General features: G+C 34.6%; 1 protein-coding gene across 7 annotated transcripts in view; it reads left to right on the plus strand.

Annotated features, from left to right (window-relative positions):
• NR2C1 (nuclear receptor subfamily 2 group C member 1) overlaps window positions 1–24,551 on the plus strand; it is a 41,539-nt gene extending 16,988 nt beyond the window's left edge. For 4 of the 7 annotated variants that reach the window (XM_030856372.2, XM_060305600.1, XM_060305601.2 and 1 more), the window contains exons 8-14: window positions 1,685–1,869; window positions 3,082–3,247; window positions 8,908–9,029; window positions 16,103–16,242; window positions 17,837–17,974; window positions 20,415–20,520; window positions 22,683–24,551. In XM_030856372.2, the coding sequence (XP_030712232.1) occupies window positions 1,685–1,869; window positions 3,082–3,247; window positions 8,908–9,029; window positions 16,103–16,242; window positions 17,837–17,974; window positions 20,415–20,520; window positions 22,683–22,857 (1,032 nt within the window). In that variant the 3' untranslated portion in view covers window positions 22,858–24,551. The remainder of the gene's footprint in view (window positions 1–1,684; window positions 1,870–3,081; window positions 3,248–8,907; window positions 9,030–16,102; window positions 16,243–17,836; window positions 17,975–20,414; window positions 20,521–22,682) is intronic. The other 3 variants (XM_030856373.2, XM_030856374.3, XM_030856376.2) reach the window with 3 other exon arrangements.

Here is a 24,551-nt window from a genome sequence, read left to right on the forward strand (position 1 = left end):
ACATGCCACGGAGCAACTAAGCCCGGGAGCCACGACTGCTGAGCCTGTGCACTAGAGCCTGCCAGCCACAACTACTGAGCCCATGCGCCACAACTACTGAAGCCCACGCACCCTAGAGCCCACATGCTGCAACTACTGAGCCCATGTGCTGCAACCACTGAAGTCCGTGCTCCTAGAGCCCGTGCACTGCAATGAAGAGTAACCCCCACTCACTGCAACTAGAGATAGCCCCGCACAGCAGTGAAGACCCAACACAGCCCCAAAAAATAAATAAATAATATTTAAATTAAAAAAAAAAAAGAAATGAAATTCAAGGAAACATATCTATCCTCTTAGGATTAATAACACTAAAAAAAAACCCGTAAGGGTATAATGAGGGGACTTTCTCGGTGGTCCAGTAGTAAAGAATCTGCCTTACAATGCAGGGGACACGGGTTCGATCCCTGGTCAGGGAACTAAGATCCCACATGCCATGGGGCAACTAAGCCGCGTGCCACAACTGCTGAGCTCGCACGCCTCAACTAGAGCCCACGTGCCACAAGCTATAGAGCCCACGTGCCCTGGAGCCTGTGCGCCACTACCAGAGAGAGAAGACCCGCATGCTGCAACTAGAGAGAAGCCCGTGCACCACAATGAAGAGCCCGCGTGCCTCAATGAAGATCCCCCATATGCTGCAACTAAGACCCAATAGAGCCAAAAAAGGAAGAAAAAAAAAAAAGCTATGATGAATAATTTTAAATATCTGTGGTCCTATCAATAGGCCATAGAAGGCAACGAAGGGCCTTTCATTAGGTTAGGGTAGAATAATTAGAGCATTTATAAAAGAATAACTAATGAATTGAAGCACATAAAATTTATAAAAATCTGAATTTAAAATGATACTCAGAATTCATCCTTCATCGTGAGAGGTTGCTATGGCATTGATTCATTGCTCTAAAAATAGGTAAGTAAAAGGAAGAAAAATCAAGCACTTACCTGCCTTTCCTGTACAGATTATATTTCTGGGTAGTCAGAGAGTTAAGGATAGAAAGTTTTTTCATAAAAGAATTATAGTTTATATGCATAAAAATACACATTAACAAAAATAAAAGCTGAAGACAAATAGGAAAACGTGCAATGTATAACAAAAGCCCAATATCTTAAATATGTAAAGAGACTTTCCAGCTACACAGTGCCTGATGTTCAATGCATTTAACACAGTGGCTGGTAAAAGTTGGCATCCTAGAAGTCTGTTCAATAATCCACTTTCCTTTTTTTTCTTTTTTCATTAATAAAACATTAATTTTATCCGATATAACTTTAAAGTTTGTATAATAAGTTTTGGAAATTACTGTAATAATATTATCAGAATTTTAATGCTAAAAAGGACTTGAAAGATCATCTAATGTAATGTCCTTTTACAGAGAAAGCAATTGTTACATGGATAGATTAGCCAGTAAGTGCAGTTTTTAGTTTAAGGTAACTTTTGTATAAACATTTCCTAGGAAATGTACCTGATATTTTTAAACTTGTAGTTTCCTCAAGTTACCTCAAAGCTCAGAGCTCTTTGATTTTACTTTTTGGATTTCATTTATCTTAGAGTACTTTTCTTTTGGCATTTCATCCTCTAGAATTAGGTATTTCAGATTTAAAAGTTTACTGATAACCAATTTGCAGAATTTTAATTTTTTTTTTTTTTTTAAAGGCTGAATCATGTCAGGGAGATTTAAGTACATTGGCAAGTGTGGTTACATCATTAGCAAACCTTGGAAAAACTAAAGATCTTTCTCAAAATAGTAACGAAATGTCTATGATTGAAAGCTTAAGCAATGGTGATACCTCTTTGTGTGAATTTCATCAAGAAATGCAGACTAATGGTGATGTTTCAAGGTAAGGTCTGTTTTGATTATGTGTCCTTTTGCTCAAGTGTCCTTTAGTATTTCTTAAAATATGTTTATGTTAAATATTATTTATAGAAGTTTCAAAAAACATATTTCTATTAGACTTAGAAAACTTAAGGCATAAGTAAATTTTAATTGAAAAATTCTATTCAATATAAAATGTCCAGCAGGTTACATTGTCAACAGTGAGCCATAAGTGAATAAGATAAGATTAGAAATGTAGTCATAAAATTCAGGAATTTTTTTTTCAATAAAGATGATAATTTGGGTCTGATTTTTCAGATATCTTAGTTGCCAGATTTTATCTTTTGTGTATTTAAAGTTAAATATTTGTCTTTCTAGGCAGTCATGTTCATTTTCCCCACCAGTTTCTAGTGATGAAAATAGATTCTAAAAACTTAGTGGAATCAATTACGATTTTAAGTTTACACTTCAGGAAACTCGTATCAGAATTCTACTTTTCCTTCTTTTGGTATTAATACTTAGGATGCAGAAACCAGATTTTTTCAGGCTTTTTTCACACTATTCATCTTCTGAAATATTGAAGAAACTGCATTTAAGAGTCTCAAATAAGTACTTTGTTAAATATGAGATTTTAAAGAGCTGTAGAAGGCATTTCATTGTAAAATATGGGGAGCTATTTTGACTAGTTAATTTGCTAATGTTATTTGCCATCCTGATCTCAAATTCTTATAGTTCAGATATAGCTGTGTTACCATAAGTTTTAAAGTATTCTCTGAATTTTTAAACAAAATTAAAACCTAACTTTGTGTTGTGTAGAATACAATAAAGTCAACATAAGTTCTTGCCCTTGGTTTTCTAAATAACTTATGTATGTAAAATAAATGGGCTGATACCTTGTAGTATCAAACGTATAACTTGTAAAAGCATATTTTCATACCAAAGCATAAGAATTTTTCTCCCCTTACATTACATAAGTTTTTTTAAAAGACTTTAATCCTCTGGTAAAATACATTAATATAATAATATAGTTTTTCATACGATATATTTGAAGTTTAATTTGTTGCTTTTGGAGAGAGTGAGTCAAAGACATCACTGAAATAGAATGCTCAGTGATACACCAAAGTTCTATTTTCTAAACAATTTTTAAGGCCTAAATCTTAACTTCAGAATTTTATATAGAATTTTCATTTTATTGTGGAGATTGGCCAAGCTCACAGCTTCTGATGTCTCCTTATAGGGCATTTGACACTCTTGCAAAAGCATTGAATCCTGGAGAGAGCACAGCCTGTCAGAGCTCAGTAGAGGGCATGGAAGGAAACGTACATCTAATTGCTGGAGACTCAAGCATAAATTACATCGAAAAAGAGGGGCCACTTCTCAGCGATTCACATGTAGCTTTCAGGGTATTTCTATATATATGTATATATATATATATTTCATAATTTTTATGTTGGTTACCATTTTGATTTTAATTGTCCTTTCAAAAATCAAAGTATATTTGTTGTGCTTTTAAAGTCAGAAATACCCCTGATAGAATTTGAGACAGCAGCTAAAACATACAAAATAATGGCTCAATAAAACATCCTGTTTATAAATCATAGTCATTATATCAAATAATGTGATTAAGAGTATAAAAGTTAGCTTTTAGAACATTTAGACATTTTTTTCATTTAGACTCTATTAAATATAGTTTTATTGATGGTGGTATTTTTAACTTAAGTATTGGCATTTGTGCTGTGTTGAATCCACTGGTTTATCCAGCGCCTAGCTGCTACTGCTTTAGTGTAAACCAGTTATCTAAGACCCAGATATTCTGCTTTTACCAAGTAACTACAAAGAACACAATTAATTATATATTGCCCCAATTAGCTAGCTCTCAGCTTTATTTTTTTTATTATTTTTTATTTTATTTTATTTTTTTGCGGTACGCGGGCCTCTCACTGTTGTGGCCTCTCCCGCTGCGGAGCACAGGCTCCGGACGTGCAGGCTCAGCGGCCATGGCCCATGGGCCCAGCTGCTCTGTGGCATGTGGGATCTTCACGAACCGGGGCACGAACCCATGTCCCCTGCATCGGCAGGCGGACTCTCAACCACTGCGCCACCAGGGAAGCTCTCAGCTTTATTTTAAGAAGGTTAAAATTATTTAATTCTAACTTCTGTTTTTTAACTTTTTGTACTTTAACCACTTGGAGAAGATACATTTGTAATTTCTTTTTTGCTTCCTTAAATATGTTAATTTATGATGGAAACAATACATGTGGAATACTAGAAACAATGCATGTAGAATATTAGAAAATAACTTTCTGGCATTTGATTTGTCATTCAAATAATATTTGGACCACAGCTATAGATAGGCTGACCATTGAGGCCCTACATTAAGACCCTGCTGTTTTGACCCCTCCATTTTAACCACTCTTTATCTTTGCTCTGCCAGCTCTGAGTACTGTCAGCGAATCATATGCAAGTGATTGCAAGTACTTAGGAGATTTCAATTAGCAATGCATAGCAGTCCTGGAATACCTGAGGGTAGTTGCTCTTAACTTTACTATAGATTATAAATTTCCATGGATTTCTTACAAAAATATGCACAGTTATCAAATAGATATGTGTGCTACTGGCAGAAATAATGAACACAAAATAAATCTAACACTGGCCAGAACTGCATATGATAAAATTTATTCTTGTAAAATTTGACTTGTAGAAATGGCCCAGAGAAACCTCACAGTGACTTAAATAATTCTGTAATTTGATATAGGCAATAAAACATATCAGTGAAACCAGTCTTTATGGAACATTTCACCAAAGATAATTTACATGGAAAAAATTAGAAATGTTTTACTTGCACTTTACAAGAAAAAAATTTATGGGGGCTGTAAGAACAGGCAGTGGGAATAATCAGTGTCATTCTTTAAAAATTTGTTTTGGACAGGTGAATTGGGGAAATTAGAACTTTTTTTTCCCTTCTAGAATTGGTTTTTTTCATTCTGTCTTTGACCCACCATACTCTGGGTATCCTCAGAATCAGCACTATGAAGTTTCTTGCTCTCCTGGAAAGGACAGCTCCTTTCTTCTCTGATTCTTATTTACAGCCTCTTGAGTTTTACTTTTCAGTGAGTTCCCAGCCTGGTACTGTCATGATTAGTTCTCTCACTGAGATTTTATTGTCATGAGTTTCAAGCCCTGATATCTATAATCAAAAATTCAGTCCTCTCAATTGCTGAACTAACTAGCATTTTGTTTCTCTCTGGCATTTTTGTGTACAGTGCAGTTTGCACCTGCTTTCATGCACATTCTTTCATTTGAGCCTCACCACGGTCTGTTGAGAAGCTTTGGATTTTTATTGTCGTTTTGTAAATGAGAAGAGGTTTGGAGGCTTTCGTTGTCTTATTGAAAGCATTCTAGACATTAAGAAGAAATAGTCTAATATGTAACTTGCATTTTGATTCTGAAGAATCTAGAACAATAGTAATATTTAACATTTTTATTAAACTTTAGTTTCTGGTGTGATTTCATATACTTTATTCCACTTGATTTTTTTAAATTTCCTATACAAATAATCAAGGTGGATAGAATTACCATTTAAAAATAAGCATATGAGACAGAGGTAGGTATTTCTAAAACTGTTCCTCTCTGATGTTCATTATCTCAATATTAGAATCACAATCCTTCTAGTCACCATGTTTGATGTTTGGGAGACAGTATCATTCTCCCCAAACCTCACTACCTTCCATTCCATGACAGAATCCTAACCATTCTATTGTTTGAATTTCTCGCTTCCTCTTCATTTTTACTGCCATATTTCATTCCTTTACAAATTTTTTACTTAAACTGTTAATAGTAATTAACCTTTGCTTCCAGTCTCCTCATCTTGTCCTGTGCACTGGTAGCAGAGTGATATTTGTTAAATAAACAATCCAGTTATGCTTCTGTGCTGCCTAAAATTCTTCAGTAGTTTTCCATTGCCCATCGTTTCTCAGACATGCCTGCCCCTTTCTTGGCCCTCTCTATAGCTCATTCAGTTTCCATTTTATTCCTCTGTTGAGACTACAACACCTAGCTTAGTGGATCACAGTGAAAGATGCAGTAATATGGTTGCTGAATTACTATGTAATCCAGGGTCACACAGCTAATTAATGACAAGTTGAAAGTATTATAGAATCCAGGTCTGCTAATTCAAGTCAAATGATTTTTTATTTTATTTATTTATTTATTTATATTTATTTATTTATTTTGGCTGCTTTGGGTCTTTGTTGCTGCGCGGGGGCTTTCTCTAGTTGTGGCGAGTGGGGGCTACTCTTCGATGCAGTGCACGGGCTTCTCATTGCAGTGGTTTCTCTTGTTGCGGAGCACAGGCTCTAGGCGCGTGGGCTTCAGTAGTTTTGGCATGCGAGCTCAGTAGTTGTGGCTTGCAGGCTCTAGAGCACAGCCTCAGTAGTTGTGGCACACGGGCTTAGTTGCTCCGCAGCATGTGGATCTTCCAGACCAGGGCTCAAACCCATGTCCCATGCACTGGCAGGCGGATTCTTAACCACTGCACCACCAGGGAAGTCCCCAGATAGCTTTTTAGAAGCTGGATCATTCAGCGTGTTTTCAGAACTGCTAGAAAGGTAATTGCAGGCAAGTAATTACTTCTAAAATAGGTAGCCAAGTTTAGTTCATGTCAACACTCTTTTTAAAAGTCATCTTAATATAATAAATGTGCATAATTTGAAAAATGTGTTTAATTCAATTTATAAACCTGAAAATCCACAGGCATTTTTGGGAAACTTTAACACCTTTGTAGTAGAAATTTACCTTCTCTGTACAGAGGAAGAAATCTTTGTCTTTTTAGTCTAAAAGACCTGTTGAATAAATTGTTTCTTCAGGTAGCATTGGCTTTCTGATTGATATTGCTAGAGGTATATCTTGCTTTAAGAAAATTAAGTATGTAAAATAGATAAATTACAAGCCATTTCCTCTCTATATAAAATAATACAACATGGCAGTCTTGAATAATGAATTCTTCTAGTATATATTGCAAGTGGTTTCAGGTTTATGATAGAGCAACAGAGACTTTGCAACGTTGTCACCACTGTTGTGTAAATCAGGGTGCATCTGTACTTTTAGCCCTTATATCCAGTTTTTACATATTATAAGTATTTCATTTGTTTAAAAGTGATTTTAAGCTACTTAGCAAAGGGTAATCTTGTTTTTGCATCTTATTCCTCCCCCCCTTAAAACTAGTAATCTTTGGTAATCCCCGACTTTTCAGGCTTTTTTTCCCCTACTCACCTTAGACAGTCCTGAAAATGTATGATAGTTCCCAATTTGTTTTTCATATACTTATGTGCAGAAACCGTTGCATCCTAATAATTATATTTATCATGCTTAATATCTGCTTACCTACAGTTCTTTTAAGAATTGTCTTAAGTAATGTGATTTTAATTTACTGCTCCAGTAAACATTTCTTAAACATTTAAAAAATTATCTTTTCACACATGGAATTTCAACTGTCAGTTGCCCTGTTGTTTTATTACTTGACACCATTTATAAGTAGATAAACCATTTATGGCTAATATTGAACAAAGGAAGTTAATATTTTTTGCATTTTTATATAACATTTCCAGAGAACTTTGATATCATTTTGATGAAAACCTTTGATCTGTTTGGCATCGTAGACACCTTTGAGAATCTGATAAAAGCTATATATGCCTTCCCCAGAAAAATACATATGGACGTATCCACCCATCCCACTATAGAGGTAGCCACTGTTAACTGTGTGGTGTATCTCCTCCTGTCACATATATATAATATAATACATATAAAATGTATATGTATATACACATACTCTCTTCTTAACATAAATTGGGTCATCTACATATTTTGCTGTTTTTTTCTACGTAGATGTCTGTGAAATGTTTTTCCTATGCTATCTCAGTTTATCTTACTAATTTTAATGCCTACAGGGTACCTTATAGCATGGATTATTCTTTTTCTTAGAGATAGAAGATTGGGTTATTGCCAGCATTTAATTTCTCTGTTAAGAGTGGTGCTGAAATGGACATCCTTATATGTGCTTTTTTGTGGATGTATGCAAGTACCTTTTTGGAATAGAGATTTAGAAGTGGCACGGTTAGGTCATAGGATAAACTCAATTTTAAAATTTTGATAGATACAGCCAAATTGCCCTTCACTTTACCAATACTCAGAAGTATGTGTTTCCCTGTATCATCACCTATGCTTGATATTATTGATCATTTTAATAATTTTAAAATAGAAAAAAAGTTTCTTATGGATGAAATTACATTTCATTTATAGCAATAAAAGTTCTCTTTAACAAGATTTTCAAAAATGCTTTTAGAAGTATTTTGATGTAGGATATTTATTTCCAACACATTTAAAATAATTACCTACGGTCTGCAGTACAGACTGATAGATAGCCTGTGAGCATTATGGCCACAGACACATTTTGTTTTACCTGTAGATTAAATGGGGAGATTTTACAAAGAAGCTGCTCTTTGAAAAATTGAAAGAGCTGGTAGTACTGAGCCCAAATTCCCGTAAGTTTTCAGTGTGTTGAATTCAAGTCACAGTCATGCCCTTTATATGGGAATATGCACTTTCCAAATGGCATCAGCAGGCTCACTTCACTCATTATTCTCCTGACCCTGTAAGCATTTGAATTTGTTATCCCCGTAGCCTAAATGAAAGGGACATTTAACATAAAGGATTGCTCCTTAAACTGAATTTGTTGTATATCACTGTTAATGAAGGGAGGGAAGGAAAAGACATGTTATTAGACCAAGACAAAAAATAAATTTTAAAAAACAACCAGATGTCATGGTTGGTATTTGTTAAGTGGAATTCTGCTTTATCTGAATTTGCTTTGTTAGAAACTGTGGTCTTCTCATTTATTCTAAATCCTATTTTTAGCTGTAAAATCTAGTGACTTGGATTATTTCAAGATTTGCCTTTGGGTTAATATATTAGTTATTTGATATGTTTACATTTAAGTTTTTCAAAGAAATGATGATTTAGAATTGTCCGACGTAAGATAACTTACCTCAGTCCCTGTTCGCACTAGCTCACCATGCCATCTCCTATGCCTGAGTACCTGAATGTGCACTACATTGGGGAGTCTGCCTCCAGACTGCTGTTCTTATCAATGCACTGGGCACTTTCGATTCCTTCCTTCCAGGCTCTAGGGTAAGTGTCTTGAAGTCCTTGAATATAAGTGTGATTTTCTAGTACAGACGTACATTAAGCAAGAACTTTTATTTTGGGAGGATTTGATTAAAGGGGGGGAAATTATATAACATTATAACTTGAAATTTTGTCATTTATATGATGAATCATGGCAGGTGGTATTTACTGTATATTATTTTTATGTGGAAGATTATCTGAACTTCCCAATTTGACTAAGTTAATAATTTGAATGAAGTAAATGCAGTGGAGCTGATAAATCATGGCCAGCATTTGTAATAGGCCATCTTTTTTTTTTTTTGCGGTACGCGGGCCTCTCACTGTTGTGGCCTCTCCCGCTGCGGAGCACAGGCTCCGGACGCGCAGGCTTAGCGGCCATGGCTCACAGGCCCAGCCGCTCCGCGGCATGTGGGATCCTCCCAAACCGGGGCACGAACCTGTGTCCCCTGCATCGGCAGGCGGACTCTCAACCACTGTGCCACCAGGGAAGCCCTGTAATAGGCCATCTTTGATTGGCTTAAATTAGGGAGGCTCTAGGGATGTCTTGGGGTTGTTGTTTCCCTCCACCACCACTGTTTCAGTGTCACCTCAGGCTTGTTAATAAGGTGCTGAAACTTGTATACACTGAATATGTTTGAAAATAGAATCATGTGGTTGCCCAACAAAAAGGGTAAGAAAATTTAAATTATCCCATACCACCACTGTGATGATTTGGAAATTTGGTTTGCCACTAAAGGGCACATCTGTACTCTGTTTGAATTAGATGGTAATGGAAAATGGTCTACTCTAAGGAACCCGAGCTTTATCTAAAGCTTGCCAGATTTACTTATATTGCTTTAAAGTAACTGGGATGAAGAAGCAAAGAGACCATGGAAAAAGTTAAGCCCATAGTTAGAAAAGTATTGTTTGAGTTGTAGGACCTTACTCTACAATATGATTTCATGAACAGTTCAGTTTCATATCCTGTACATCTGTTTTCCCATTCGCCAAATAGGAATAATAACTGCTCATTCTTTATCCTTAGAGAATATTTTGAATATAACTAAAAAATATATCTGAATCATGACTGTAAAAGGCGTATATAGAACCCCACTATAATTTGACTTATTAATCAGTGTTGGATGTACCATGCATTAAATCATGTACTTAAATAATATAGTTGCATAGACTAAAAGCCTGATTTAGAATGGTTAACCTTCAATTTAAAATGATTGATAGCCCTCTCTCTCAAAATAACATTTAACTTTTAGGATTTCTCCAGTCTGCTTAAGAAAAAATTAAAATACCATGTAAATTTACATGTTAACAGTTTATTTATTTTAAAGCATTAAACGTGATTCCTTAAGCTTGTAACTGGCATACATATGCCTTGAAAAGTAACCTGGTGATATTTTTCATAATAGGTTATCAATTATTATAGTAAAAAACAAAAGGAAAGATGTAGCAGGGAGTGATTTGAATTCCTTGAGTTGGTTTTAACACCATTGATCTTAAGTATGTCTGTTAAATTGAGTGTGATTATCCTATAGAAATAGTCCGAATGTTGGAGAAACCAGAAATGAAGCCTGGAGTTTCCAGTTATAATTTTATAGTGGCAGCCACAATTCCCTGTGATCTGTATTGAAAAATCAGTTTCAATATAACTGCCACAGAACTCTTTGCAATTAGAATTAACTATTGTGTAGCATTTGAAGTCATTAATTGCTACGTAAACTCTTATTATCACTATCTAGATAATTTATAGTTTGAATTAATCAGATGGATGACAACTAAGTACTAATGATGGGAAATTCTTTTATGCTGTAATAAAAGCTATTCTGAGTCTCCTAGAAACTGGCATTGCTTGCATTTTTATCTCTGGATACAAAACTTGGAAACAAAGCCCTAATTTTACAGAGAGAAACAAAGCAACGTTACTCATTTTCTGAAAGTCAAGTTTGTTTTGGTCAATTTAATGGAGAGGAACAGTAGTTTAAAGACTCTTATACAGTGGGTAGTTAATACTATTTGTATTTTACAATCTTCCTGTTTTACAAGGATGTTACTTTTCTGTTTAAGATTTGTAGTTTCAATACTTACAGGAATTCAGTTGTTTTTCAGTTCTATCTGCATAATTTAGGTAAGTGACTACAGTAATAGACTCATTTGGGGGGAGGGGCACTGGACATGATTTGTCTGGAGTAAAGGCAGCAGTCCGCTTTAACTAGATTCTTGTAACCAAAAGTTCCAAGCTATCACCATTTGCTACAGGAGACTTTACTGAATAATTTAAAAACCTTCCATTAAATGCTAACCCTGAAAGTTGACTCTTTTAAAATCCCACTGAAACAGAGTAATGTTTACTATAACTGTGGGTTTGAAACCAGTTCTCTTGCCATATCACTACTTTTCCCTAAGGAAAAAACAGATGCTACCAGGTAAAGTATAATGCCTTGCTTATATAAAGCCAAATGGTTAGGTTATCCCCAGGTATAGGTGAGTTCAAAAGTCATATTCCTTTATCAAAATAAATAGTGTAAACGATGATCTGATCTCTGATTATGAGTACTACATACATATTTTAATGAACATTAACAATGTAGTACAATTGTTAGAGGAAAATACCTATATCTATTTGTGAAAGAAGTTATGTTTACTGTTATGCAACTTATTTTATTTATTAACACTTGCGTTGCACCTGACTGCCTCCTCTACCCAGCTCTTTTTGCTTCTCAAAGGAAAGGTGTTTTGAAAATAGGTGGTATAATGTGACTACAATCGTCATTTGTTTGTTTTCCCTAACAAGAAAAAACTGGCAACACACATGCCCTTACACCACAGATATTAGCCTTGAATGGAGGAGGTCTCTGCTGAGAAATGTGACTTTAGCATTTTACTTCCTAAAATTTGTAATGATTTATTTTAAAAAAGCGTAGACTTTGACCACCTTGGTTCAAATTCTGGATTTATTCGTTTGCTAGCTCTGTTATTTAACTGAGGCTCCACTTCTACATCTGTAAATTAGCAGAAATGCTTCATGCTACTTAAGGGAGCTGATGGGTGTAAACTTCTTCAACACAGTGCTGCTGACAAAGTAGATAGTAAATGCTCACTTTCCTTCATACTCTTAGGAACCGTCTTTCTAAAGGAGACTTGCTGTTTTTCTTTCTGAATGAACTTTGAAGAAACATACTTGAACAATGTAGCTAAGTGTACTACAAGGATTTTATGTTTTGGATAAAAAGTGTAAATAGAGGGACTTCCCTGGAGGTCCAGTGGTTAAGACTTTGTCTTCCAATGCAGGGAGTGCGGGTTTGATCCCTGGGCTGGGAGCTAAGATCGCACGTGCTTCGTGGCCAAAAAACTACAACATAAAACAGAAGCAATACTGTAACGAATTCAATAAAGACTTTAAAAATGGTCCACATCAAAAAAAAATCTTAAAAAAATGTAAATAGATATCTTTCTATAACTGATCTCTGCATTTAACTCTTTCACTTTTCCTTTGGAAACAAAATAATCTGGTGGTTAATTCCTCAGTTGCCACTTTTCATCTTTTTTCCTTAGGGGTACTCATCCTTTGCACTGATACTCCTTAACGTTTTCTCTGAGTCTTCCTCAACAATGCCAACATATTTTCTTACTAAGAGCTGTAGCACAGGCCATTAAAAACTTTGGCTTTTTTAATCAGTTGGCTCTGTTCTTTTCCCTGTTCTTTGTTCACTGGTTGATTACCTTGGTTAGCTGTTTCCTCTTTTAAACTTCAGAATCAGTGGTTAAGGTGAAAACCGAATTACTTCAGACTTTTCCATCATGTTTGCTTTTAACCTTTTCCTCATGTTTGTAAAATGTTAAAGTAATACTTACGTATAGCAATATAAAGTAAAACTTTACTCTCCAGAGGTAACTAACCCCACTGTTAAAGTTTGGTTTCCTACCAGATCTTTTCCATGCCACATTCAATCAAATACACAAACACTTACACATCCTATTCTTTGCCTTTCTTTTTACACTTATATAATGGACATCTTATATCAGCACGTGTATTCTCCTATTCTTCTTAATGGCTACCTAAGTATTCCATTTTATGGATTTATTATAGTTTACTTATCCCTTATTAGTAAACATTTGGGTTGTTGGCTAGTGTTTTCTGGTGGTCATGTTATATCCAAAGCTACAGTAAGCGTTGTAGCATTATACATATATATTTTCCTACTTGTGTTAGTATTTCTACAAAATAGCTTCTTACAAGTGGAATTGTTGAGTCTAGGAGGGTATATACATTATAGTTTTTTGGCAGGTACTACCAAATTGTCCTCCAGAAAGCTATTCAGTCAGTTTATGCTCATACAAGCAATGAATGAGAATGAATGCTTATTTCCTCACACCCTTCTGAATACTGGATTTTATCCATCCTTTCTGATAAATGAAAGTAATATCTTGTTATCTTTTATTTCATTTGATTTAGTTTGAAATTGAATCTTTTTCTTTTTTTCTTTCTTTTTTTTTTTTTTTTTGGTCATGCAGCTTGCAGGATCTTAGTTCCCTGACCAGGGATTGAACCCGGGTCCTTGGCAGTGAGAGCACGGAGTCCTAACCACTGGACCACCAGGGAATTTCCAAGATTGAAATTTTAATCATTTTTATATGGAGATTTTTTTAAAATTTATTTTTGGCTGTGTTGGATCTTTGTTGCTGCACACAGGCTTTCTCTAGTTGTGGGGGGCAGGGGCTACTCTTTGTTGTGGAGCGTGGGCTTCAGTAGTTGTGACATGCAGGCTTCAGTAGTTGTGGCTTGTGGGTTCTAGAGCACAGGCTCAGTAGTTGTGGCACATGGGCTTAGTTGCTCCGTGGCATATGGGATCTTCCCTGACTAGGGCTCGAACCCATGTCCCCTGCATTGGCAGGTGGATTCTTAACCACTGTGCCATCAGGGAAGCCCTATATGGAGATTTAAAAATACTGATTTTCTCTTCATTTAAACTTTACTTTCAAATAGATTTTGATAGCCAATTTCTTATGGCAAGTAATTCTTCTCAGATACTGAATGGAAATGAGAGATCAGCTTGGAGATAAAATTTCACCTGAATAATTCCCAGTGAAAAAAATTACTTTCTGTACTCTGAAGTTGACAATATTAGCATTTGTTTGAATATATTCAATTCTTAAATAAAATGTAATGTTGTAAAGGTGGTTATGGTCCTTAACTTGATGAACGATTTATGTTAAACATGCTGATTATCCTATCGATTATCCTAATTTTAAAGATTTATTAAGAAAAAAGTTTAAGTGCCTTTTATCAGGATGTACATATTTCCTATAAGATGTTCTTAGCACCTTAAATCTCTTTAGAGAAAGGGAAAAGAAATCTCATTCTTTTGTTACCTTGTTTATAATAAAGTATATAGTTCTTGGTTTAAAGATTACTTAAATGGAAAATGGTTGTGAGTTCTCACTTCTGCCTATTCTGTATCCCCTATAATCAGAAATCATTTGCAGATTCATTTTATATGCTGTCTTCTGTGCTGTTCACTGAGATACAGAAATGAATAAAGGAGTCTGTGCATTCAATGAGGTTTTAATCCAGTATAGGAGACAGATTCCTAAACCAATAAATTAGAATACCATGAAATAAGTATAAAATGTAAGTGTATTTATGGCACTGAAGGGGTGTAATTAACTATCTTGGGGAGAAGAATGTGGTAAGAGAATGTTTCAGTTAAAAAGTGAGCTCTGGGACTTCCCTGGCGGACCAGTGGTTAAGGCTCTGTGCTTCCATTGCAGGGGGCACAGTTTCAATCCCTGATCGGAGAATTCACATCCCACATGCTGTGCAGCACAGCAAAAAAAAAAGTGAGCTCTGAGTTATATTTTGAGGGATAAATAGGAATTAGCCAGTAAAACAAATTGGGGAAAGCACATTCCAAGAAGGGAGGGCAGCATTTAGTAATTCAGTCATCAGTTTTTATTGAACACCTACTACATGCTGGTTATCACCTCAACAAGTTTACTATTGTTCTTCCCTCTTCCTGGAATACTAGTTCTCTAGGGTTTTTTTGTTTGTGTTTAAGTTCTTTCCCATCTTTCTCTACTTAGATGTCAGCCCCTCAGAAAGGCCTTCTCTCTACTCCCACCCCATTTTCCAATGCATCATCCTACTTTATAGTAATGTAGAATTTTCATTACCAAAACTAATGTTTGTATAACCGCATATATATGTGTGTGTATAATATTTATATAAAATATTTGAAGTGATTTTTTTTTATTATGTTTCCCTTCTGTTTCATGAAGGCAGACTTTATTCATCTTGTTTATTGCTTTTTCTCCAGTGCCTAGAACAGTACCTGGCATATACTTTATTGTTATGGCCTATTCACATAATTCTTATATTTGTGTCTCATAACAACTCTTTGAGCAAGATATAGGGCATATAGTGTCTCTGTATTTTATATAGTTAAGCAGCTGAGACCCAGGACTCTTATTTGCCTAATTTCAGTCAGTGGATCTAGGCTTTATAACCATGGTGACTTGACTCCTATTCCAGTACTTGTTTTACTTGCTCAAGCTGCTGAGATTTTTTTATTCAGAAACTCAGGAAAAGCCTTCTGACCTTTCTTATCTTTGCTACTCCTAGCAAAATCTTTGGTGTCTCATTTATGGGATACTTATATCTCATCTGAAACATAGAATAAACCAATTCTCCCAGGAAATTGGTTGGTTATCTATCATCAGATAATTCTAACTGCCCTTTTTAAGAAGGTTTTTAAATATATGCTTTTGCTTTTAATTTTTTTAAACACCTTTACTCCATCTGTTTCCATGAAATGTGGGCTTAAAGCCCCAACACTTAGTTTGAAATACTACTTGCAACTGTTCTTATAAACTGGCTGATTGATTAATGAACTAGCAAATTAAATTTCTAAACCTTATCAACTAAAGTCAGGTACACAAAATAAAGAATTGATCAAGTCCATTCCCGGTTGGCCATTTAGAATAATTTTAGTTCAGTAACATTGTATTTTTAAATATATGAGTCAGTTGTAAAGTTTTATAAAATGTATTTTAATATTTGATATTTGTTTATTTTGTTTTTATAGGCAAGAAAACAGTATATTATTGGTGAAAGCCTACTGGAATGAACTTTTTACTCTTGGTCTTGCCCAGTGCTGGCAAGTGATGAATGTAGCAACTATATTAGCGACATTTGTCAATTGTCTTCACAGTAGCCTTCAACAAGGTAAAAAGCACCTTACTTATTTCCTTTGCTAGGATATAAGGGGGGGCATCAGTTTTATAGTATTATGTTTAAAATTAGGTATTAAAAGATACCAACATTCTTTTTACTTTAGATAATTTTTACATTTTGATAAACTCATTCATTAATCACCCCAAAATAGTTTTAAATGAGAGCACAACAAAACTGAAACAAGCGTATTTAAGTGCTATTTCTGATGAGGCCTCGTGAATTTTTTGTACTTGGATATACATTCCAAAGAATCCAGGGTAAGTTTATATAGAGATGATCAAATATTTATAAATGTATACTTCCCACCAGTTTTGTTTTTTTTTTTTTTGGTGTGGGTGCTGTGTTGGGTCTTCGTTGCTGTGCGTGGGCTTTCTCTAGTTGCGGCGAGCAGGGGCTACTCTTTGTTGCGGTGCACACTCTTCTCATTGCGGTGGCTTCTCTTGTTGTGGAGCACGGGCTCTAGGCAGGCAGGCTCAGTAGTTGTGGCTTGTGGGCTCTAGAGCACAGGCTCAGTAGTTGTGGTGCACGGGCTTAGTTGCTCCGCGGCATGTGGGATCTTCCCGGACCAGGGATCAAACCAGTGTCCCCTGCATTGGCTGGCGGATTCTTAACCACTGCACCACCAGGGAAGTCCCCCCACCAGTTTTTAAACTGCCTTTCTTCATTGTAGCCCTTTGAATCCCAAGATAGGCTAAACTTTTTTTTTTAATCAATTCATCAGGATGTATTCTCTCACTTAAACGGTACTAAAGAGTCACAGAACAATCCTAAGTCTTTTTCCTTTTCTTGATGCCAAGGTGATTACAACTCCCATTCATTTGCAGAGACAGGCAGGCAGGCACTGATTTATAAATGTTTAGCTTCAGAATGGCTTGTGACTAACCAAGAAGGTGCCCCATCCTCAAGTGGGAAGAACTACTTTTTTGAGTTCAGGAATAATTTATAAGTTGAGAATTACATTTACTTCCTTTGCATATTCCATTTCCCATTGTTTTACATTATTTTTAAAATATCTGCTTCCTTCTCTTATTTAAGGGCAGAGAAATAACCTTAAAATCTCATCAACAGTAGATCTACCAGAAGGCAGTACTATATAAACACAATAAATTTTAAAAGTTATAAAATTTTATTTTACTCAGATTTTCTTTGATCTTGGCAGTATTTTTTGCTATTTGTTTTTGTTGTAGTAGTATGGGTAACTTAAAAATCTAGATGATTTTGCTTATTTATTTCAACCAATATATAAGCTTAAATAAAATCCTGTTACCAAAATTTGAGTCTTCTGTACTTTGGTTGGTTGGCCAGTTTTTTAGTCTTTATAGCTTATCTTTTCAAAGGTATATCTTGAAAGGAAACATTACATTTAGGGTATTTTATATTAACAGCCTGTTCTGTTTTTTTTGAACAACGTCTGAAGATCATTAATTAGTTTCATTTAAACTTGCAGAGATACTGAATTTTAAACATTTTAAAAATTGGTTATATACAGAGCTGGAAATTAGAAAGAAATATATTGGATAAAAATAGTCATGCATTTTTGCTGAAAATTGGAAGCTTTTGTTTGTTTCTTTGTTTTTAATTAAAGATAAAATGTCAACAGAAAGAAGAAAATTATTGATGGAACACATCTTCAAACTACAGGAGTTTTGTAACAGCATGGTAAAACTCTGCATTGATGGATATGAATATGCTTACCTGAAGGCAATAGTACTCTTCAGTCCAGGTATATAAACATTTACTTCTTTAAAATACAGTGTTTGAGGATGTGGAGAAATTAGAACCCCCATACATTGCTTGGGACTGTACATTGATGCAAAGTGGAAACAACCCAAGTGTCCATCAAACGAATGAATAAACAAAATATAATATATAGATACAATGTAATATCATTCAGCCATAAAAAGTAATGAAATTCTGATACATGCCACCATGGATGAACCTTGAAAACAGTATGCAAGTGAAAGAAACCCGTCACAAAAGACCACATATTATATGATTCCGTTTATCTGAAGTGTCTAGAATAGGCAAATCTGTAGAGAGATTAGTGGCTACCAGGGACTAAGGAGAGGGGAGAGTGGAGAGTGACTGCTAATGGGTACAGTTTCTTTTGGGGTGAACAAAAATGTTCTAAAATTAGATTGCGGTGATGGTTGCACAGCTCTGTGAATATATTAAAAGAACTATTGAATTGTATACTTTAAATTGGTGAAATTTATGGATGTTAGACATGTGGGTATGAAAAGGAAAATTGAAGAAATCCGTGAAATGACATCATAGACTTTCAGTCTTGTTCAACACTTGAATGTTTAGATATATTTTGCTAGGCATCATTAAAAGGCAAAAAGAGAGGTGAGGATTGCTTTGTTAATGGGTTAAATTTCCAAACATCTTATTAGAGTTTCCAGCAAATAGAAAAATGGATCTCTTATCTTTCTGCCAGTTTCTAGTTTTCATGTATAGTAAAATGACAGTAAAGCTAACAATCAATTTTAGAATACGAAAAATTGGCTGTTCTTTTAGGCTCTGTAGTTTTTCATTTTGGTATGTATTTCTGTTACTGTGTATGATAAAATTATCTGAGGAAACCTGCTTCTTACCTTCAATGATATCAGTAAGATAATTAAAGCTTTTTTGTACTATTTCTCTTAATGTTCAGGTAAGTTAATAACATGTATCACCATTTTTATCACAACCAATTTGCCACTTTCATTTTCCTTAAAATTGAAAGAACATAGATTCAACAATAGAATTATAATGTAATTTTGTTTTACTAAGTATTCTATTTCTATTTGCTACTTTTTTTATTCTCTTCAGTCAGGGCAGCACTTTCCATATTTTAGGCATAAGTTTTATGAAATTCTTTTAACATTTCCATTTTAGTGAAATATTTATATAGATTATTTCATGTTGGTATATTCTTTTGATAGAGATGATGTTCAGAGTTTCATAATTTTATAAGTATTTTTTTAACCTAACCATGGTGAAAAGAAGGTTTTCTTACTAAAAAAATACAGAATATAATCTTCATGGGGGGTGGGTGAAATGGGTGAAGGAGGATCAAGAGGTACAAACTTCCAGTTATAAAATAAATAAGTCACAGTGATGTAATTTACAGCTTGGTGACAATAGTCACTATATTATAAACTTGAAAGTTGCTAGAAAGTAAATCTTAAAAGTTCTCGTCATAAGAAAAAAATGTTTTGCAACTTTGAATGTAACAGATGGTAACTAGACTTATTGTGGTGATCATTTTGCAGTGTATACAAATGTCAAATCATTATCTTGTATACCTTAAACAGATATAATGTATGTCAATTATACTTCAGTTAAAATATATATTATTTTAATTTTAAAAATTTTAAAGAATATAATCTGCAGATATTTCATTGGTTAAAAATACTTTCAATACTGTATGCTAACACATATATATGGAATCTAAAAAAAAAATGGTTCTGAAGAACCTACGGGCAGGACAGGAATAAAGACGCAGACATAGAGAATGGACTTGAGGACATGGGGAGGGCACAGGGTAAGCTGGGACGAAGTGAGAGAGTGGCATGGACTTATATACACTACCAAATGTAAAATAGATGGCTAGTGGGAAGCAGCCACATAGCACAGGGAGATCAGCTCGGTGCTTTGTGACCACCTAGAGGGGTGGGATAGGGAGGGTGAGAGGGAGACGCAGGAGGGAGGGGATATGGGGATATATGTATATGTATAGCTGATTTACTTTGTTATATAAAGCAGAAACTGACACACCATTGTAAAGCAATTATACTCCAGTAAAGATGTTAAAAAAAAATACTTTTAACTAAGCTAAGTCATTTTTTTGTTTCTGTTGAAAGCAAACTGATCAAAATCCCTTCCACCACTTTTGGAATAGAAAAACCTATTTATTTTATTTGAACCCAGTGGTTTCAGTTTTTATTAGATGTTAGGATACATGTATGAGATAAAATAGTTTTAAGGGTTTAAAGTACAATGCCTGGTGTTTAGTGGTTGGGTTATTAAATATATTATTTGTGGAATGAAAGAGCCACACATATGATGGGGCTTTTTCTTTGACTGAATTATTTTTCCCACCCCCTTCCATCTCCACTTGGTGCCTTATTAAATGAGTATTCAGAACTAAAGTAACAATATATTCCTTAATGTTTCAGATCATCCAGGCCTAGAAAACATGCAACAGATTGAGAAATTTCAGGAAAAGGCTTATGTGGAATTCCAAGATTATATAACCAAAACATATCCAGATGACACCTACAGGTATCTAGAAGTTAAATACTGTTTAATTAAATTCATCTTAAAATTTTTTGTGAATCTTATTTCATTATTTTCCATTCCAAGTGTAATTAAATTTAGTCAACTTTGACCTTTGAAATAGTTAATGCTATTAAAAGTGGTAGTGTAGTGTTGCAAGTACTTTACATATAATATTTTATGTAAGGAGACTTTAGCACAGAGAGGTTAAGTAACTCGCTCAAAGTCACACAATAAACAGCAGAGCCAGGTAGTCTGACTCTCACACCCAAACTCTTTCTTCAGTTGAAATAATGGATTTTATTAGTAAAAGGGATGAAAAATGATGAATAATAAAACACCATTAGACTATTTGATAATTAATTTTGGAATTTGGCTTATGATATTTCTAACAAGGTATTTACCATTGTTCTTTCAGGAAAAAAATCACTTTTTAAATAAACTCAATTTTTGAGTAACTAAGCATTTGGCATCAGAGCCAGAGTACGTGGGTTTGATGCCCAACCCTGTCACTTACTAGCAGTATGGCTTTGGGCAAGTTATTTAACTTCTGTTTCAGTTTCTTTACCTGTAAAATGCAGATAATGGTACCCACCTTTTATAATTAGTATAAGGATTAAGTCAGTTAATATATAGTCAAAGAGCTTAGAGTAGTGCCTTTTACAAAGTAAGGGCTATATAAATGTGTTTACTAGTATTATTAATTTAACATACTTCAAACTTCATAACTTATTATATTTTACATATAATAATATTTTACATATGTTAAATAACATGTTTATAAGTCAGATCCATCATGAAAATCAGCTGTAGTTTATCTAACCAGTTTTCCTATGCCGCCTCCTACCAATTCTGTGTATATAGCTCAGCTGGTGGGAACAGACAGGAAATGAGTAGTTTGAGCAGTGGAGTGCATGGCTACAGAAAGGTTACTTAATTCTGAGGCTGCTGGTTTCACTTGTTCTCAAGTGTTAAGAGTCGAAGGCCTTAGAAAAGAGGAAGGATAAATGTGCCACCAACTTTTCAGAAAGGTGGTTCTTTTGGTGTTGGTTTTGTTATGACTTTTTTTTCAATTTTTTAAAGTTTCAAAAGTTGTCTTATACCTCATTATACAAATAAATACAGTATTTAAAATGTTCCTCCTTTTTGACATAACAGCTGCTTGCTGATCTCTGTTCGATTAGGTTCCAGGTTCTTGGACCTCTGGAACTCTTTCTTAGTTTCTTACATTCCTAGTTATTTTAAAATAATACATTATCTTTAGATAGCAGTTTTCAGCTTATAATGTACTTTCACGCAAGACATTGTCCTGCCTTTAAGAACCTCACTAGCACAGAAACTGGCAAGGATCATTTTGTTGATTGTCACAGCACTGTGAAAGAGACAGGGAGTGATGGCTTACATGCATTCACATAGCTAAGGGGTAATTGAATCAGGATTTGGATCTAATGGTTTTGATTCCATAATTTATGCTCTTCCCAGTAATAACAACTATTGCCTATTTTACTATTCCCAGTACTTTTTTGAAAAGCAAAACCAAGAAAACTGTAATCATTGAGCCTCATGTATCCTGATAACATAAAACATTGCTGTTCTTATAACCTCGAATGAGTTCCTAAGCTGTTAAATTTATAACTTGATCCACAGTTTAATAACTTAGTTCCATGGTCCGTAAAACCAACTGGAGGTAGCACAGCATAGCAGTTAAGAGCAAGGCTTTCCAATGAAGTCTGACAGACTGCATATATATCCAGGTGATTGTCATACACTCTAAGGCTTGAGAATACTAAAGGATTTATTTATTTATTTATTTATTTTTGCGGTACGCGGGCCTCTCACTGTTGTGGCCTCTCCTGCTGCGGAGCACAGGCTCCAGACGCACAGGCTCCAGACGCGCAGGCTCAGCGGCCATGGCTCATGGGCCTAGCCGCTCTGCGGCATGTGGGATCTTCCCGGACTGGGGCACGAACCCGTGTCCCCTGCATCAGCAGGCGGACTCTCAACCACTGTGCCACCAGGGAAGCCCTAAAGGTTTTATTTTAAGTTCTGAAAACTAGATCTTTATTAAATTAGGCCACAGACAGTATTCATGCAGAAATTACTTATATCTTTCTACTAAATCACTCTTTGATTTACAGCCTTGTTCCCCCTTCCTTTTGTCTTTTGAGGTTGTCCAGACTACTACTCAGATTGCCAGCTTTGAGGTTGATGAACGCTACTATCACCGAAGAATTGTTTTTCAAAGGTCTCATTGGCAATGTGCGAATTGACAGTGTCATCCCACATATTTTAAAAATGGAACCTGCAGATTATAACTCACAAATAATTGGTCACAGCATTTGAAAGCTGAGATCTCAGTTTAAACTGATTGTTCTTTCTTACTGGAACACAAGAAGACACCAAATTGAACTCATTGCTTCCAGGGCATCTGGAAGTTTTTACTTTAAAGAGTAACCAAAAACCAAGATATTTTTATCTTCCTTAAGAAGAATTTTTGAAGTGACTAGGCAGGTAGCAGGAATTAGAATTTCCCTTCCTGTCTTATTTGAGTGAGTAAAAAATACTATGAATTTATTCTTGGCTGAGATGACACCTAGAGCCGTCACCTCTTGACTAAGATATCTCCTTTTATTTTATAAAACAAATAAATAAGTCTCTCTTTTTTTCCCAGAATTGTGTTCTATTCATGTTTAACTTCATTATGAACTACTACAAACACTTAATGGTCAGAAACCCCTAAGGAGGATTTTCTTGCATTTTACTCTTCTATATTATAATCTGTTTGTTTTAATTACCTGTCAAAAGAAGATTATTTTATGCTCAGTGGTATTATGATAACATTAGAACTATAGGAAATAATAAGTGAATATAGGTATTTTTTTGTCTTTTGTACATATCATGGCAGCATTAGCATATATCACTCTCATTGCTGGCAATGAGACATAGGCCATTTGTGATCCTTTTAGTGTTGTATATTATTAGTTATAAGCACTTTTTATTTATGTATGTAGCAGAAAATTGTTTTTGAGAATAAGAGGGTTCATGTTTTAATATTTTTGGTTTACTGTTTTATAAAAGTAGCAGAGACTGATTGAGCCCCAAATGTTTCAATATTTCAAAATAGATATTAAAATTGTTGCTCTTCCATTCCACAGAAAGCGTCTATCATCTCTCCCTCGTTTCTGACCTGCATTTATAGTTTCCTGACCCTTCTGTGGGTTTTAGACAATTTCTTTTAGGTCATTAGAAATACCTACTTTGTGAAATAATGGATTTATTGTAGCCAATCTGTGTTTTCAAGATGAGTTAGACAATTATTTTAAAGCAATTGATAATTTTTTAAGACTTCAGGTTTTTAGCATATAAAGGAATATGCACTGATTTTTCACTGTAAAATGGGGAAGGGCTGTTTTAACAATAGTGTGAGCATCAGCCTGAAGTGCTGCCTTGTTACTACCACAGCAGAAGCATTTTAGGCTCCTTGGATGTCTTCCACAGTAATGTTTTCCTTAGCAAAACCTAATACTGTTAAATATTTCTTTGCTATAATTTCATGATGAATTATTTTGGTATGTCTATTTGTTGGCTTTTTTTTAAATATGGAGATTTTATTGCACTCAGAGTACATTTTTTATAAAGATTTTTGCAATAGAAGAGAAGCAGAATTTGGGGGAAGGATATGGATTTTACTAATAGTTACTTTATAGTAAATAAGAAGTTTTAAAGTATCAATTTACAGTCTTTATCAACTTATTAAGGGAAACATTTTTCCCTATTTAAAACATGAATTTTGTCAACAGGTTTATTTATAATTATCAGCTGGGAAAACTACATTTAGTACAAAATACTTAGATGGAATAATCAGTAGGTTTATATCTTTATAAACCCAGTGAAGTAAGCCAGGGATTCAAGAAAAAATTCTTTTAAATAATGTACTAATGGTTAATTAAGATACATGTTTCAGGTATTTTTCCTGATTATAGTTATATTTGGAAGTGTTTTTTAAAACTATATTAAAATGTGACCTGCATTACAAA

This window comes from Globicephala melas, chromosome 10 (assembly GCF_963455315.2).
Source record: "Globicephala melas chromosome 10, mGloMel1.2, whole genome shotgun sequence".
NCBI lineage: Eukaryota > Metazoa > Chordata > Mammalia > Artiodactyla > Delphinidae > Globicephala > Globicephala melas.